The 18,311-nt window shown below is 34.7% G+C and overlaps 2 protein-coding genes and 1 non-coding gene across 3 annotated transcripts; 2 read left to right on the top strand and 1 right to left on the bottom strand.

The window, feature by feature from the left end:
* The first annotated feature begins 3,845 nt into the window (after positions 1–3,845).
* TRNAE-UUC (transfer RNA glutamic acid (anticodon UUC)) lies at positions 3,846–3,917 on the top strand. Its single transcript has one exon. It is a non-coding gene; the product is annotated as a tRNA-Glu (tRNA).
* A 2,479-nt stretch (positions 3,918–6,396) lies between these two features.
* LOC143535153 (ATP-dependent zinc metalloprotease FTSH 12, chloroplastic-like) lies at positions 6,397–7,259 on the bottom strand. Its single transcript, XM_077029493.1, has 4 exons — positions 7,000–7,259; positions 6,804–6,916; positions 6,509–6,724; positions 6,397–6,436 (listed from the first exon to the last, which is right to left on the bottom strand). Exons 1-4 carry the CDS (start codon positions 7,174–7,176, stop codon positions 6,397–6,399), a joined length of 546 nt encoding a protein of 181 aa, XP_076885608.1. The 5' UTR covers positions 7,177–7,259.
* Positions 7,260–8,489: 1,230 nt separating this feature from the next.
* LOC143536460 (guanine nucleotide-binding protein subunit beta-2-like) lies at positions 8,490–13,518 on the top strand. The gene is made up of 6 exons (XM_077030445.1): positions 8,490–8,738; positions 8,859–8,953; positions 10,793–11,217; positions 11,827–12,196; positions 13,099–13,212; positions 13,344–13,518. Exons 1-6 carry the CDS (start codon positions 8,633–8,635, stop codon positions 13,377–13,379), a joined length of 1,146 nt encoding a protein of 381 aa, XP_076886560.1. The 5' UTR covers positions 8,490–8,632; the 3' UTR covers positions 13,380–13,518.
* The last annotated feature ends 4,793 nt before the right edge of the window (positions 13,519–18,311 follow it).

The following is an 18,311-nucleotide window of genomic DNA, read 5'->3' as shown; positions in this document are numbered from 1 at the left end:
ACAAATGGCATAGAAACTAGGAAACACCAGTAAACTAAAAGGTTGGTGGGTGTAAAGAAATAAGAGAATATCTTACTACTTTAATCCTTATGACTAGTGAATAGATAGAACCATATTGACCATAGTGGCAGAATGCATATTTGTATGGGGCCACCATAAATTCTGTAATGCTATTTGAACAATAAATAATATTTACCCTTTCTTATAAATTGAGCTAACACGTAAATAAAACATATAGCACTAGTAATAACATATAACCCGAATTAACGTATTATAAAGTAAAGGGTCAAAAACATATATATACTACCACTAGTAAATCATTTATGTTAGGATGAACCTAAAAATAGCGACAGCCCGAATATACATAAACTTAATTGTAGTGGTTTTAAATTTTACTGTGTAATTTTGGTCCTAGATATACAAAATTACGGTTGACCAGTTAAGATTCCTATACTTTTAGCTCTAGGACGTCATGGAAGATTTATGGGAAGTGAGATGCATATTCATATTGATATGTCGAAAAAGCATTATTCGTTCATATATTTAAAGTAGTTAACTTTGTAGATCGATTCGTATGTCCATTTTCTCAAGTTGAGGAAATCTTCACCTTTGAATTTTGAATGGTCCCTGGCATTTTTCTAATACTCCTTTCATTGATAAGTGATTTAACGCATCCCTCTCTTGCATACCCACTCGCAAGCGAATAGGAATCTGCAATTTTGTTGGAGAGTTGGTCCTGTAAAAGATTGGAATTATACTGTTATTTTGAATGTATACGAGATCTCATTTTAAAGTGTCTTTAATATTCTGATTGTGACGAAATAAAAAAGTTGTGGGGGATCTTGTTTAATTTTAGGTTCAATGGTTCATATTATTTCTCTCCAAAATTTGAATATTGGGCTTTGAGTTGGGCCTCCTGTCTGCTCCATGTGTAAAAAAGAGGCGTTGTTTCCTACCAAACTTTCCCAAAGAAATATATATGGGTCCGGAATTATTTATTTTTTTATGACATATTACTTAATTACTACACCGTTTATTTATTACGAGACTTGAACCTTTACTATTTGTGAGAGTCTCTACTTTAACAAACATCTTGATATCATTTGTGAGAGTCTTCACTTTAACAAACACTTTTATTTGGGCCAGAAATTCATACGCATTTCAGATGAAATTTCAACATGACGAAATGAACTAATATAACGACAATTTACCGACCAAACACCGGAAAAAGTATTAACATTTAAGTTTGAATTAGTGAATTGTGAGGAGATAAGATTTCATGGGCATTGTGATACAAACCCGAATCCACTGTTGGGTTAAACCGGGTCGGGTCAGCTGCTGGATAGTGGGAAACAGGGTGGAGGGAAATTAAATGGAGAGAAGAGATTTTAAAAATTAGGAAGTGGGGAAGCAAAGTCATAACTGTTCCCCCTAAGTTTTAGTTATAAGTACTCTTGTAACCTTGTAATATCGAGATTAGCCTATCTCAAATCAGACTGTGTAGCTTAATTTTGATTTCCGGTTCTTATCACATTGTTTAGTTTAGGCACATATTGTTTCTCTAGAAATTGAATATTGGGCTTTGAGATTGGCCTTGTGTCTTGTCCATATGTTAAAACTTAAAAAGGCCTTATTTCCTATCAAACTTCCCTGAGGAAATAAAAAAGTAGCTTCAGAATTGTTTTCTTTTTAACGACAAATTACTACACCATGTTGTTTACTATAATACTTATACCCTCATCATTTGTGTAAGTCTCCACTTTAACAAATACGTTGATATCTTTAGGATAGAAACCCTTTCTTAGGTCAGAAATTCATACACATTTTAAACAAAATTTCAACACCACAATGTCACTAATCTAACGACAATTTACCGCCCACACACTAGAAAAAAGTACGGAATAAGTCAGAAAATTCCAACCAAAATCTTTTCTTAAAATTATTATTATTATTATTATTATTATTATTATTATTATTATTATTATTATTATTATTATTATTATAACTAATTTTCATTTATTTAATACGTACATAACATGTGTGCAAAGTTATCTTTATTTACCTAATTGCTATCGAGTATATTATGTTTTTTTTTGTTTTCTTAAAAACCAAGATTTTCTAGTGCAACCCGCCCCCCTCCCCCCCCCCTCTCCACACACACATTATATCAAAGAGTAAAAAAACCAAATTGGTAGGTTAATATTTCTATGTGCTGCGAGAGAACTTTGAACACTACTGCCCGAAATGACTTTGTTAATCTGTCAAAAGTCAAAACAGATCTTTGTTAACCCCGCGAAAGTGTCTCCTTGTTACCACCCTCACGCGTAAGAATATGCATAAGATTGATCAGAATAATCGTATGTAAGGGAGAGAGAGTCAATAACGAATTGATAACGGAAACTCAAACGAGCACACGATATTTAGGTAAACCTCTCGTATTATTATAATCAATAAACTAGCACAAAACTTGAATACAATAATCCCTCTCACCATACCCTAACATGGCTATGCATTTATAGGGTGACACTAACTTGACCAACAAGTAATTACCAAATATAAAAGCCCAATTACAACCCCATAAACCCATTACATCATTAATGAATTTCATAAGCCCAATAGATCAAACCCGGTCACTAACACGTGACGGGCCTAATAATATGGAAATTACCAACACACACACAGAGAGAGAGAGAGAGAGAGAGAGAGAGTGTACTAATAAAGTAACATGAATTGTCTGACTTCGTTGAGTATATATGCCAGACGCGGTTATTTTTAATTGTCTAGGGGGGCTTACCCTACAAAGAACGTAACTACATGTGTTTATCTCATGTAAGTTTGTAACTAGACACTTTCGGGGGGTTTAGGTCGTTAGCACGAGTGCACAACATATGCTTTTAGCTCGTTGCAAAGCCTTGGTTAAAAATATCACAAACCCGATAAAATTAACTTTCCACTAAATTTTCCTACGTAGTCATGTATCATAATAATTCATGTTACAATAATATAACCCTTACAGTAACAATACTTTTAGATATCAGTTTCATGGTTGTAATTTTATCTAGGCTTCAAAAACACCCTGGCAACTCCGGCACGCCACCGGTCCAAGTGATTGGATGGTGGGTGCCCAAACCAGATGTACCATGTGTGCAGTTTCAATCGAATCTTGATAATGTGTGTAGTCAGGGTCTTCATTTGGCCCACTCAACCTGATGGTGTCTTTTTGAGCCTACCATCCCATATATCATTTTTCTAAAATGGGTTAGTTTAAAAGGAGAAGACAAATTGGGTATTTGTTTTTCAAATCTGATAATATAACAATTGTGTTTTGGAGTTTTTAACATATCATACTAATGTGTCTGATTTTTTTCTTAGTAGAAGATGATAAATATGCATTTTTTCGTCATGTTTAGATGGTTTAGGGGACAATAAAGCGTTTATAGGTTGGTCAACCAATTTTTAATCAATTACAGGTACCCCACTTTTGGTGTAAGCGGACGGAAAAGGTTGTTCACTTCAAAAGCGAGGTAATGGTATTTGATTAAAAATTGGTTGAACACCAATAAACGTTTTAATCTCCCCTAAACCGCTTAAACATGAAATAAAAAAAAACGATAAGTAAAACAACAACTTCAACAACAAAATCATTTATCACTCATGTGAGCGTTACAAATTACGAAGTTCAAGGAGCTAAGTTGCTTAGATAGGGACTAACATATCCCCTAAACCCCACGCGATTAACAATTTTTTTCCTTAATTCTGTAAATTGCAATTTTACCGAAATTTTATATATTACTAGTACCTTACTATTTATACTTAGAATATTTCATGCAAGTTATAGACATAAATCCATTGTCGTCCAGCGGTTAGGATATCTGGCTTTCACCCAGGAGACCCGGGTTCGATTCCCGGCAATGGAACCTTTTTAGAAGCTGGTATTGTTTTAGTTCTCTCTTTAGCTTTCATGCTCTTAAAAGTTAATATTTTTACCCACAAACTTTCCATCATTTGAGCAGCTGCCAGCTGGTCCTGTCAGCGATACAGCACTAGTGATTTTCAAAGATGATGTGTTAGAAAGCTAACTGATTGATAATTTCCAATAGTTTGTATATCATATATCAACAGTTTTGATGAACTTTATATATCTTAGGAAGATAATGTGTTAGAAAGCTAACTAATTACTAGAGTATGAAAATTGGTGAACCAACAAGAAACCAGAATTAGTGTATTATTAGTCGGGATTATCCAAGCATCCGAACAATACCTGAAACAAGAGTGTGCAAGGTCGGGAATATTAGAAATAACTCTGCTTGTGAATTTGTTTGCATGAACGTCAAACAGTCACTCATAAACCAGACATGTACACCCCGAGCCATGAGTCAAAAGTACGCCATAAAAATGCAGTGATGCAAAAGTACGCCATAAAAACGACACACTACGCATCACTCCTCAATTATTGTCATAAGCACGTGCTCATCCTTGCCCCAAGCGTGTTGGGTGCTTTGCATCTTTGCAACTTTCACCATATGTTATCATACAAAATACATTTTTGTGAACCTTCCCACTTATAAACCACTTAAGTTTGTCATTCCACTAATGTGGGACACACCAATTTCCATCGTTTCAAAGTCTCAACCACACAACTTAAAGTATAAATGTAGCATTCATCTTAACTTCTTTTGGACACGTTTTGGTTCTATGTGACCTTCTCACATAAAATAACACAAACGTATCAACAATAATTATATTAGTAAAACTTGTGTCCAAAATAAGTTAAAAACATATTTTCACTAACATTTTAACAATGACACTATTTTTTTCATTTTTATGCTTACTAACGAACTAAATGGATACCGGCCCGAAATCCTCACAGCCCCCACTGTCAGGGGTGTGCACGGTTCGGTTTGGGAAGGTTTTGAGTCAAACCCATAACCACAACCAATATGTCGATTAATGGATAATCATAACGATAACCGAGGGTTTCAGTTAATCAGTTTTAAATGTTATAGCGAGTTGGTTATGGGCAGTTAACCGTAACCAAAGCAATGTAACTTGACCTAAATGTTTAGTACCAATTATTACAAAAAAACAACATGACATAATCCAACAAAGTATAAAATTCATAATATTAATACCAAACATTCAAAAAAGAATGACATTATATAATCCTACAATGAAATTAAACTTCATTTTATTACAAACGTAGAACCAAAAACATCAAAATTGTATAATCTAACAATATGTTTGGTGAAAGTTAATCTCAAACATATTGTTGGTTAGATAAATGGGTCGGTTCGGTTATAGCAGTTTTAGAATTATCTTTAACCAAAAATCAATCCGTATGTTGACGGGTTTAAAAAAAATTTAAACTAACCCATTGGTTATGTCAGTTATTAGTTAAAATACGTTCGGTTATGATTCAGTTAACGGTTATGACGGTTAAGTTACTCACTCCTACCCACCGTAATTCACGAGTTAAACTATACAACCTCTCATTTTCATACAAATTTCCTAATACACTTAATTAAACCAATTACCCTAATGGTACAGAGAATGGAATTGTAGAGAAAGGGAATAGAGAAATGGAATTGCAGAGAAAGGGAATTGGTCTGGAGAATGAGAATTGACTGTTCTGTTTGGTAGTACAGAGATTTCAGTAGAGAAATATAGCTGAGAATCATTTCTCTTGTTTGGTACATAGGAAATAAACAGAGAATTATATCAACTTTATCATTAGCACAAGTATTTTTTTCATAACAAATATTTATTAAAAAATAAAAAACTTATAAAAAGATGCATAAATTCCAACCAAAATATGCATTGATCAAACCAATTCACATACAAAACATAGTTTTTAAGCAAAAAACATCAACCATAGTTAAAACCAATTCACATACAAAACATACTTCAACCATACACAACTATCCCATTGAACCATCGGTATACAACTCGATCATCTCAGTTTTCTCTTCTATTGTCAACGCAAGAAAAGAACGTCCTAGATCCACATCTTTACCAATCAAATGAGCTGCTTTGAACCGTTTTTTCGTAGTGATACCTGGTAAAGCTTTCAACTCATCACTAACCTTTTCATAGATTTCACGAGCCTCCATACCTTCTTTGCTAAGTTGTTCACCCACCATCCCCCCAAATCGAAGCAAAACTTCCTTGATATCTTTGCAAGACTCTCGATATATCTCATCTCCATCCGTGCTTCTACCTCTTTTGCGCGTGCTTATCTAACACATCAACAATATCTTGCTGGTATATTTTTGTATGTCATTTTCTCACCTTCATAAATTTTATCATTTAACCAATTAATTCATATGAACAATATTAAGTAAATTATATAAAAAGTAACACTTACAGCCATTATTCCAGCTTCATTGACAAGATTTCTTATATCTGCCCTAGAGTACCCAACAGTGCGAAAAACCAACTGTATATAAAATAAACTTACAAAACTTAAACCTAAAATAAAAAAAAATTAAAAAAATTCCAAGCAATTAACTCTCCAAAATCAACATCTTCAGCAAGCTGTTTCCCTGTACTATGAACACCAAAAATTTGAACTCTTTGATTTGCATCGGGTAAACCTATGTACAATCGGCGATCGATACGTCCAGCACGAACGAATTTTAGATCCAATTCATCCGGTCTATTTGTAGCACAGATGAATATAACTGCTTGTCTTAATGAAAATCTATCAACCCCAGTTTTCACCTTTCTGAAATTCATACAAAATAGCATATATCAAAACAAATCCAAAAAAAATAAAAGGTAATCATTAAATTTAAGAAACTAACTCTCCATCAAGCTGAGAGATTAATGCATCAAATGTTGATTTCCTTCTTGGATCTTTTCTTGCGTGTCTGCCAGCAATCGCATCAATCTCATCTACAAATATAAAAGCAGGGGCCTGCAAATAAAATAAAAAACTTAGTATTACCCTAACTCATCATAAAATGATTATTAAAATAAAAAATCTATAAAACATTTTACATTTCGTCTTGCAACCGAAAACATTTGATTAATTCTCGCAGCGCCACTTTTTTCACTATCTGTGAACTCTGCACCTGAAGCAAAAACAAATGGCATCCCGCTCTCCTTTGCTAGTGTTCTTGCAAATAGTGTTTTTCCTGTTCCCGGAGGTCCTGATAAAAGTACTCCCTGGCACATGTGAGTAAAAAACTTTATTATATAATACACTTGTACAGTTATGGTTGTGTTTTCAAATTAGGCCTGTAAGTGAACCAAACGAACATGAATTACGCTGTCCATGTATGTTCATCTTCGTTCGTTAAACTTTAAACAAACAGACGGTCGAGCACACGAGTGTTCAAGTTCGTTCATATATAGTATAAATGAACGGTTCACGGCTGGTTCACGAACGTAAACGGACATAACTGTACATAGATGAACGAATATAATTGAGCAAACACCAATTAAAAGTAAATGCTAACAATAACCTGTCGTTTGCTAAATGGAAAAAAAAGAGTTGTCCATGTTCGTGTGTTTACTAATGAAACGAACTTCCTGCCGAACAAATGACTGAACGTTCAGTTCATTTGCAGGCCTATTTCAAATATTTGATCATACCGAATATGGGCAAGCAGGACAACATGTGAATACAACTTTAAAATCTTTCAAAAAAGAACTTCTTGTATTTTTACAAATCAAAATGATAAATTAAATGATGAAACTAACAAATTAATACACACATACAAGAAATGAGAATTATGTTTGAAAGACAGTGGTGTGATTAGGTGAGATAAAAAGGCTTCAATTTCAACCTGCAGAAAGAAGACAATTCAAATTTTCAGGTTTATACGTACCCAAAACCAATTACCTAAAATCATTTTACAAACATAATTTGTATCATTTACTCATGTTACAACTTTATGTATCAAGTAAGAATGAAAAGTACTTGGGTCATGGGTAATATACTGAAACCCCATATATAAAATGGCTTTCATCCTTGGTTCAAATAGATATACAGAGAAACTGATACGAAGATGAAGAAATCGTAGTTATAAAGAACATGTTAATGTGACGGAAGAATGAAGGAGCAGAAGCAAGCAAAATCGTAAAGTAGGGTTTAAAAAATCAAAGATATGTTGTTAAAGAAGAAGGAGAGGATGGAAGAATCATACCTAGCAGATCGATGGAGGAAACCCTGGAATGGGACTGAGAAATGAGACCCTAGAAATCCAATTCTCCGCTTTTTTTAGAGAAACAAAATCAGAGAAATGGAAATGGTTTATTTCCATTTCTCACCTCTTTCTTTCCTAAACAAACAAGAGAATTCTTTCCAATTCTATTTCTCACCCCTCAATTCCCTCTACCAAACACCCCCTTAAGAGTGGCAATCACTAGGAACCATGAAGTGTGTCAGACACACCTCATCCTCTACTCCCATGACGTCATGTATGCCACGTCACACACACAAGTGGGCCCAGAGACACGACAGTCAATTAGCTTACAACTTGCAACCGTACTTTAGTTTCTTTCTTTCACCTCTCTCTTGTTCTTCTTCACAAATCACAACCCCTAATTCAATCACATCATAAACATTTATTAATTACAACTTTCAACTTACATATTAAACCTTCAAATTACAAACATACAAAGAAACATGTCTGTTGCAGAGTTAAAAGAGAAGCACAAGGCTGCTACTGAAACACTTAATACTCTTAGAGAAAGGTTAAGAGATAGAAGGAGTCAGCTTCTTGATACAGATGGTATGTGGTTGGTGTTTTTTTTATTTAAAGTTGTGGTTTGAATGTAGTTAGTTAGTTAGTTAGTTAGTTAGATCTTTGGTTATTTATTGATTTTGTGATTTGGGTTTTAATGATTTGTAGTTGCGAGTTATGCGAAAGCGCAAGGGAAGACTGCGGTTGCTTTCGGACCCACGGATCTGGTCTGCTGCAGGATTTTGCAGGGGCACACTGGCAAGGTAATAAGATTGGAGTTGTATGTTATTGTTAATTGTGTTGGAAGTTGATCTTGAAACGAGTTAAGTGGCAAGTTTAGTTTAATTAATTAGGATTCGGATTTTTTTTAGAACGACGACTTTCTTTTTTGTGTTTAGGCCACCACGCTGGCTTAAGAGTTTGGCTTGGGCGTTCCCCTGGGAAACCATACCACCAACTGCAAGTTAACAGCCATTGTGTCGCCACAAGAGCATAACTCTCTGGCTTAACACACACGGTGGGACGAAAACGCGGGTGGGCTCGGGATCCGAACTGACAATCTCGTAAGGCCTAGCTCAAATCCTTCAATGTCAGTATCCACCCAAAAGTGGCATGAGAACCCAAGCCTTCCTACCACTAGGCCACAAGTGGGGGATTATTAGGATTTAGTTAATAGGTTGAAAGCAGTTTAGTTTAGATTTGTCTATTTAGTTATTGAATGTTTTGCAAGTGCATCTAGTTTGTTTTAATTAGGGGTGTAAATGAGACAGGCCGAGCTATTATTATTTGTTAATCAAATTATATATGCGTTTTTAATTATTATATATTTTTAGAAGAAACCTTAAACGAGCTTAAGCTTGGCTGTAGCTCATGTGGTACCTTAAACAAGGCAAGGCTTTGCTCGAGCTCAGCCGGGCAGTGTTAAATAATACATAGAAGTCCAAAAGAGGTCAAACATAAAAATACACAAGACGAGCCTAAACAAGCTTCCCATACGAGGCTTGAACTCGGGATCGATAACTAAACGAGCTTTATTTGACGCTCAGGCTCGTTTCGAGCTTGAGTAGCTTGCTAGTAGCTTGGCTCGTTTGCACCCCTTGTTTGAATGTCTAGAAGTTGGGAGTTTGAATTTGAGTATGTGACGTTTATGTTTAGTTTGGATAGGATTAGTGTGGGTTATTTTATTATAGAAGTCGATCTTGGTTGAGACCAAATTTCGTGCACGTGTTCTTGAGCCTGATTTCCAACAGATATATTATTTATTTTGAGTGTGGATTCAAATACTGTAATGCTTGCGTTCAAGTTAAGAGATGATAATATGGAATATGGATATGTAAGTTGAATAGCATACCCTAGGTTGTTTTCTATTTGAAGCAGTTAGAACTTAGTGTTAGGATCTCGGTTATGCCAAACACACGCACAATAACACTGCAAAAAGTAAACAAACACAAGACACGAGTATTTACGTGTTTCGGTCTACGTTTAGACTTTAGACACAAGGAACCCGAGGCGCAAGCCTCCACAAACTCAACACTTAGAAACCTGGATCATTTGATATGATCCTTTGACTTAATTTTGATTATTTTTAGGGTAAGGATCCTAAGAGAACCACTTGAAAATTGAGAACCGTTTTGGACTACTAAAAAAACCTCTAGAAAAATATTTAAAAAAATTATAAAACAAAAATTTTTTAAAAGTAAAAAAACCAAAAAAAAACTTCGTATTATACACGTGTATAATTTCATTTAATCTCTAGTTACGTAATGTACACATATGTACATTATCATTTACCTTAAATTGTACATACGTCTATAATAAAAAAAACATGTATGTACATATATGTACATATTATACATATATGTATAATTTAGCTAAACCGAGAGGGTTTTTTTTTATGAAACCGGGATGATAAATAAGAATTTTGGTTTTTTTACTTTTTTTTATTTTTGCGTTTTTTTTTTGTTTTATAATTTTTTTTTGTGGTCCAAAATGGTTCTCAAAGTTCTCAATTTCAAAATAATTCTCACATGATCCCAATTATATATATATATATAGATGTGTATGTTTCTTATCATATGCTAAATCTCAACATCAAAACTCAGGTGTATTCACTAGATTGGACTCCTGAAAAAAACCGAATAGTTAGTGCATCACAAGACGGAAGATTAATAGTTTGGAACGCACTCACAAGTCAAAAAACACACGCGATTAAACTCCCGTGTGCATGGGTTATGACATGTGCATTTTCTCCAACCGGGCAGTCGGTTGCGTGTGGTGGTCTTGATAGTGCATGCTCCATTTTCGATCTCAACACACCACTTGATAAAGATGGAAATTTACCAGTGTCAAGAATGTTGACTGGACACAAAGGTTACGTGTCGTGTTGTCAGTATGTTGCAGATGATGATACTCGCTTAATTACCGGTTCCGGTGATCAGACGTGTGTGTTATGGGATATTACTACAGGGCTAAAAACATCCGTGTTTGGCGGGGAGTATCAATCAGGGCATACTGCAGACGTTTCAAGGTATTTTTTAGGGGTGGCAAATGTGACCCATGGGTTGATTGGGTTGTATTAAAATGTATATAATGGGTCATAATAGGTCAAACTAAAAAAGAAAATATTGAAACGGGTCAAAACGGGTTGACATTTCTTGATTTTTTTTTTTAATTATTGAACAAGAAAAACAGAGAAAAGTTTTTAGTATTTTTACATTTTTAGTTTTTGATTTATATTTCAAGTTATGATTTTTTAATTATTTTTTTTTTGAATTTTTTAATAAGGGGTTTTTGAAATCTCAACCCATTTTGACCCATTTCAAAAACGTCTCACTAAAAAAATTCAAAAAAAAATAATTAAAAAATCATAACTTGAAATATAAATAAAAAACGAAAAAAGTAAAAGTATTAAAAAGTTTCCTCCGTTTTTCTCGTTCAATAAAAAAATATTCAAGAAATGTCAACCCATTTTGACCCATTTCAATCATTTTCTTTTTTTAGTTTGACCCATTATATACATTTTAATACAACTCATTCAACCCAATGGGTCACATTTGCCACCCTTAGTAATTTTTTATTCATTTATCAAAATTTATCCAATTATTGTTTATTTATGCTGTTGTGTTGGTTGTTACAGTGTGTCGATCAATGGGTCGAATTCAAGAATATTCGTGTCGGGGTCTTGTGACGCGACTGCGCGTCTTTGGGACACGCGTGTGGCGAGTCGAGCGGTGAGAACGTTTTATGGTCACGAAGGGGATGTTAATTCAGTGAAGTTTTTCCCGGATGGAAATAGGTTTGGAACGGGATCAGATGATGGTACTTGCAGGTTGTTTGATATTAGAACCGGGCACCAGCTACAGGTGTATACGCCACATCAGCAGAAGGGTGATAGCGTTACTTCTAATCCTAGTGTGACTTCTATTGCCTTCTCTATATCGGGACGCCTGCTGTTTACTAGCTATTCTAATGGTGATGTCTTTGTATGGGATACTTTATTGGCAGAGGTAAAGTTTTTTATTTTTATTTTCTTATCGTGTTATATAAGTGGGAGCCGCAAGTGAAAGTGTTAAATGAAATAAATGGTTCGGTAGAGCTGGCAACACATGTCGTGAAAATGACATGTTTTACTAACGTATCATTTTCTTAAACACTAACACAAACATGTTTAGTAAGCAGATTGCATGACACGGCATGTTTAGCAAGATTAATGTCACTGGTTCAATTGCACGAATGGCATGACACATTTAACATGGTTAAGAATAATTGTATAAGTTAAATAGCACGAAAGATATTTCACCTTCCAGGTGATTATTGACACGTGTCACTAAAAACCATTATTAAGTAATAAATCCTTTATTAAAGTTGCACATAATAAGTTAACGTGATTTTATTAAGCTATATTTAATTATGAGTAAACTGTGGTTTTCGTCCATGTGGTTTGTCCAAATCTCCGGTTTTAGTCCAATAATTTTAAATTTGCGATTTTCGTCCCTGTGGTTTCAATTTACTTGCAATTTAACCCGAATTCACTAACCTCGTTAAGTCTGATCGTTTTAAAAATGAATTCGGGTTTAATTGCAAGTAAAATGAAACCACAGGGACGAAAATCGCAAATTTAAAACTATTTGACTAAAACCGGAGATTTGAACAAACCACAGGGACGAAAACCGCAGTTTACTCTTATAAATTATTTATAAAGTTACGTCGTTTTGGTAAATGGGTCATAAATGAGTTGTGTACTTGCGCCGACCTCTTAACCTATTTAACACGGTTAGTTAAAAGTGTTATGCGTGTCACAAACAGGTTAAGCGAGTTGAACCCGCTTGGATTCCTTATATATTTATAAGCATATGTTTATGTGTGGATCATGAATAAGTTTGAGTAATGTATTTCTTCTATGATATAGGTTGTTTTAAATCTTGGAACTCTCCAGAACTCACACGAGGCTCGAGTTAGCTGTCTGGGTTTGTCGGCTGATGGTAGCGCCTTGTGTACGGGTAGTTGGGATACGAGTCTCAAGGTTACCCAAATTCTGCATTTTCATGTTCTGGTCACCCAAGTCAATAATACATTTTTTTCTCATTATCGAAGGGCATTATAAACTTTTGACCGTCAAGTTATTAAAACATTTTCATTTCTTTTGATATACAGATTTGGGCTTTCGGAGGGCATAGGACTGTGATATGAATATCTCAGAACACGCGGTGGTAAGTTGGTAATTAGTGACCGATTTGCATCTTTCTTGACACATGTTTGTTGGCCTTGTGGACTGAACATAAACTAGTTCGGGTACGATAAATAGTAAATATTATTGTCTTGTTTTGAATCAGCTTTTGGTATGTGAAAAAACCCGACATCTATTCGAATGTTGCCAGGATTTAATGTCCTTACTAATTAGATATACTGTTAGCATCATATTTTTCGTATTAAAATATTATGTTTGAGAATTGTTTTTCTAAATATACACATAAAACTTAGTATATGCATATTCTTGATGATTACTTCGTTTTAGAGGAGCACCATTGCAACACGTTGGTACCATTGCGCTACATGCTATTATGTTCACTCCATTTTTCACTCGGTTATCCCATTTCTGATACAAACTATAGATACACCTCACGCAACGACTTTCAAAAACCAAGTGAAACCTTTTCGAGTTAGATATCTCTTTGATTGCCAATAGTTATTATCAATGTTGCAAAAATCCCGACTAGGCACCAATTATTCCTCGACTCACTTCACTGATTAATTTTGGGCTAGTCGGCCAGTTAATCGGTTAAAGGTCAAATCCAACCAAAATCGGCGGTTTTCGGTGAGATTCCGACCAAAATCAGCGCTTTCTGACGATGGTCCGACCAAAATCAGCGCTTTCCAATGATGGTCCGACCAAAATAATCGGTTTCCAATGAGATCCCAGCAAAAACCAGCGGTTTCTAGCGAGATTTCAGCCAATTTCCGGCCAAAGTATGTTTTTGTATGTATAAAACTGAAAATTACATTTAAAAATGTGTGTGTATTTATGTAACTGAAAAATATATATTAAAGTATGATACGATTAATCGCTAGTCCCCATCCCACCGTTCGACTAGTGATTTTTACAATACTGGTTATTATATGCTAATGAAACCCATGGGTATGTGATTGTGATTCACTCCAAATCCTCCACCAAGCAAGACGTCACTCACCAGTCACCAGCAACTCTTTATTGTGACAAGAAATCAAGACAAAAGCAACAATAGAAGAGAAATGTGTAAAGGATCATCGTTCTTCAGTTAGTTTGTGTTGATGTGTTTACTTGGGCTCCTATCGCAATATAAGTAGAAGGCGTTTTCGTTGTATTTTAATTCGGTAGAAAATACATAGCCTACACATTTTCTCTCTTTGTGGGGGTCCTAAAGATACACACACTCACCAATTTGGAGGTAGAACCGTCTTCAAGATTTTGAGTGCTCAAGATGAAGGCAAACATTCAAACAAAACACAATTATAAATGGGTTGATTGCTAAATTGCTTACGGAATATGAAGATAAGCTCATTTTCATTACTACCATGGTAGTACCTACATAAGTTTGTATTATGAGTTTAATATGAAAAGAAAAAAAGAAAAATCAACAAGCATATAGAAAAAGTGAACAGAAAAATACAAAATACATAATAAAATATTAATTTCTTTTATCATCTCTTCCAGTTCTCTAAACTAAAAGCTTCTTCTCGCTTAAACAGTTAAACTCATACCCGCCGGAAAAAAATCCGACAATGTTTCTTTTTCTATATCCTTCTTCATTCTCCTTTTCTCATTATTTTACATGTCACTCATCCAATTTTACTTGTTAATGTTTAAAAGGACTTATATATAGATATACATGTATAGAACTTTTTAACAATTTTGTGCCCTCCACCGAAACCATGCCCTAAACGGTCGCCGAGCCCAGGATTAGGTATGGGCGATTGGGTCTGAACCGGCCCTGTTTGGGGGTTAATATTTTAGAGTATACAAAATTCCTAAACAGGTTAATTAACTTCTCCAAAATCATCTTTATAAAGTTTTACTTGTAAATTCAGACATTTTTGTTAGGCCATACGGTATGCTTTTAACGTCCAGGGCGCTAAAGCCGAGTTGGAATCGATAAGGCCGTTAAAACACAACACCCTTGGGGATTAGGGTGTTAGAGGCCAGATTCGTTAAACATCTTAACAGGCATGAAGGAGGGTGAAGGGCGAGATGTTGGTCCCTCTGCACAATATTTGGCTATGTGCAGAAGGTAAGGGGTAGTGAAATCGCATAAAATGTGTTATGCGGAACCTACATGGAGTTACAGGGCGTGATGGAACACCCTACAGCGTTACGTTGCTCATATGTTTACATGCTTGTAGTTTGGGTTTGCGGTTTAAACTCTGTTTTTTTTAGAAATCTGCATTTTGTCTCCCTGGTTTATATCGTCGCGAGATGGGTTAACCCCTGAAAAAGATTTTGCGAACTTTGTGCCCCTATGTTTCTCCGACGGGTTCTTCTGACTCCTTTCGTCAGTTGACCGTCCATTGACCGTTGGTATTTTAGTAATAATACCAACATATTAAGGGTATTTTAGTAATCTTCTTTTAATAAATTATAAATATAATAATAATAGTAATAATATAATAATAAGAGATAATAATAATAATATTAATATTAATAATAATAATAATAATAATACTCATCTTCATCATCAGAGCTGATCATCATCTTCATCATCATCAACCTCAAACATACTTGATGTTCTTCATCATCATCAGTTTCATTACAAGTAATCGAATCTCTCAAATCCTCAAACCCATAAGTCATTCCAACCAAAACCCCTAACCTCCGGCACCACGTCGCCATGGATTCCGGCCATCTCGTTTTTTCCGGCCAACTCGTTTTTCCGGTCATTCGGGTTAAAAGTTTACTAAAAAATGGTTCGTTTGGTTGTTTTTCGGGTGAAAAGTTTATTAAAAAACGGTTCGTTTGTTTGTTTTCGGGTTAAAAGTTTACTAAAAAACGGTTCGTTTGGTTGTTTTCGGGTGAAAAGTTTACTAAAAACGGCTCGTTTGGTTGTTTTCGGGTGAAAAGTTTACTAAAAACGGCTCGTTTTTTGTTGTTTTCGAGTTAAAAGTTTACTAAAAAATGGTTCGTTTGGTTGTTTTCAGGTGAAAAGTTTACTAAAAAACGGTTCGTTTTGTTGTTTTCGGGTTAAAAGTTTACTAAAAAATGGATCGTTTGGTTGTTTTCGGGTGAAAAGTTTACTAAAAAACGGTTCGTTTGGTTGTTTTTCGGGTGAAAAGTTTATTAAAAAACGGTTCGTTTGGTTGTTTTCGGGTGAAAAGTTTACTAAAAAACGGTTCGTTTGGTTGTTTTCGGGTTAAAAGTTTCTAAAAAACGGTTCGTATGATTGTTTTCGGGTGAAAAGTTTACTAAAAAACGGCTCGTTTTTTATTGTTTTCGAGTTAAAAGTTTACTAAAAAACGGTTCGTTTGGTTGTTTTCGGGTGAAAAGTTTACTAAAAAACAGTTCGTTTGGATGTTTTCGGGTTAAAAGTTTCTAAAAAACGGTTCGTTTGGTTGTTTTCGGGTGAAAAGTTTACTAAAAAACGGTTCGGTTGGTTGTTTTCGGGTTAAAAGTTTACTAAAAAACGGTTCGTTTGGTTGTTTTCGGGTGAAAAGTTTACTAAAAAACGGTTCGTTTGGTTGTTTTCGGGTGAAAAGTTTACTAAAAAACGGTTCGTTTGGTTGTTTTCGGGATAAAAGTTTCTAAAAAACGGTTCGTTTGGTTGTTTTCGGGTGAAAAGTTTACTAAAAAACGGTTCGTTTGGTTGTTTTCGGGTTAAAAGTTTACTAAAAAACGGTTCGTTTGGTTGTTTTCGGGTGAAAAGTTTCTAAAAAACGGTTCGTTTGGTTGTTTTCGGGTGAAAAGTTTACTAAAAAACGGTTCGTTTGGTTGTTTTCGGGTTAAAAGTTTACTAAAAAACAGTTCGTTTGGTTGTTTTCGGGTGAAAAGTTTACTAAAAAACGGTTCGTTTGGTTGTTTTCGGGTGAAAAGTTTACTAAAAAACGGCTCGTTTTTTTATGTTTTCGGGTGAAAATTTTACTAAAAAATGGTTCGTTTGGTTGTTTTCGGGTGAAAAGTTTATTAAAAAACGGTTCGTTTGGTTGTTTTCGGGTGAAAAGTTTACTAAAAAACAGTTCGTTTGGATGTTTTCGGGTTAAAAGTTTCTAAAAAACGGTTCGTTTGGTTGTTTTCGGGTGAAAAGTTTACTAAAAAACGGTTCGTTTGGTTGTTTTCGGGTTAAAAGTTTACTAAAAAACGGTTCGTTTGGTTGTTTTCGGGTGAAAAGTTTACTAAAAAACGGTTCGTTTGATTGTTTTCGGGTGAAAAGTTTACTAAAAAACGGCTCGTTTTTTGTTGTTTTCGGGTGAAAATTTTACTAAAAAACGGTTCGTTTGGTTGTTTTCGGGTGAAAAGTTTACTAAAAAACGGCTCGTTTTTGGTTGTTTTCAGGTTAAAAGTTTACTAAAAAATGGATCGTTTGGTTGTTTTCGGGTGAAAAGTTTACTAAAAAACGGTTCGTTTGGTTGTTTTTCGGGTGAAAAGTTTATTAAAAAACGGTTCGTTTGGTTGTTTTCGGGTGAAAAGTTTACTAAAAAACGGTTCGTTTGGTTGTTTTCGGGTTAAAAGTTTCTAAAAAACGGTTCGTATGATTGTTTTCGGGTGAAAAGTTTACTAAAAAACGGCTCGTTTTTGGTTGTTTTCGAGTTAAAAGTTTACTAAAAAATGGTTCGTTTGGTTGTTTTCGGGTGAAAAGTTTACTAAAAAACGGTTCTTTGTGTTGTTTTCGGGTTAAAAGTTTACTAAAAAAGGATCGTTTGGTTGTTTTCGGGTGAAAAGTTTACTAAAAAACGGTTCGTTTGGTTGTTTTTCGGGTGAAAAGTTTTATTAAAAAAGGGTTCGTTTGGTTGTTTTCGGGTGAAAAGTTTACTAAAAAACGGTTCGTTTGGTTGTTTTCGGGTTAAAAGTTTCTAAAAAACGGTTCGTTTGATTCTTTTCGGGTGAAAAGTTTACTAAAAAACGGTTCGTTTGGTTCTTTTCGGGTGAAAAGTTTACTA

This window comes from Bidens hawaiensis, unplaced genomic scaffold (genome assembly GCF_021521415.1).
Source record: "Bidens hawaiensis isolate Kalapana, Puna unplaced genomic scaffold, B.hawaiensis_p1.1 tig00000780_1, whole genome shotgun sequence".
Lineage (NCBI taxonomy): Eukaryota > Viridiplantae > Streptophyta > Magnoliopsida > Asterales > Asteraceae > Bidens > Bidens hawaiensis.
The sequence above is the reverse complement of the archived record's forward strand: the minus strand, read 5'-3'. Positions and strand labels throughout refer to the sequence as shown.

Bases quoted from the DNA above. Each gene is read 5' to 3' on its own strand.
- LOC143535153 (XM_077029493.1), bottom strand. From the start codon at position 7,176: ATGTGCCAGGGAGTACTTTTATCAGGACCTCCGGGAACAGGAAAAACA. The intron at 6,917-6,999 runs GTAAAATGTTTT...TTTTATTTGCAG, and splicing joins TTTCGGTTGCAAGACGAAAT to GCCCCTGCTTTTATATTTGT. The intron at 6,725-6,803 runs GTTAGTTTCTTA...TATGAATTTCAG, and splicing joins ATCTCTCAGCTTGATGGAGA to AAAGGTGAAAACTGGGGTTG.
- LOC143536460 (XM_077030445.1), top strand. From the start codon at position 8,633: ATGTCTGTTGCAGAGTTAAAAGAGAAGCACAAGGCTGCTACTGAAACA. The intron at 8,739-8,858 runs GTATGTGGTTGG...AATGATTTGTAG, and splicing joins TCAGCTTCTTGATACAGATG to TTGCGAGTTATGCGAAAGCG. The intron at 12,197-13,098 runs GTAAAGTTTTTT...TCTATGATATAG, and splicing joins GGGATACTTTATTGGCAGAG to GTTGTTTTAAATCTTGGAAC.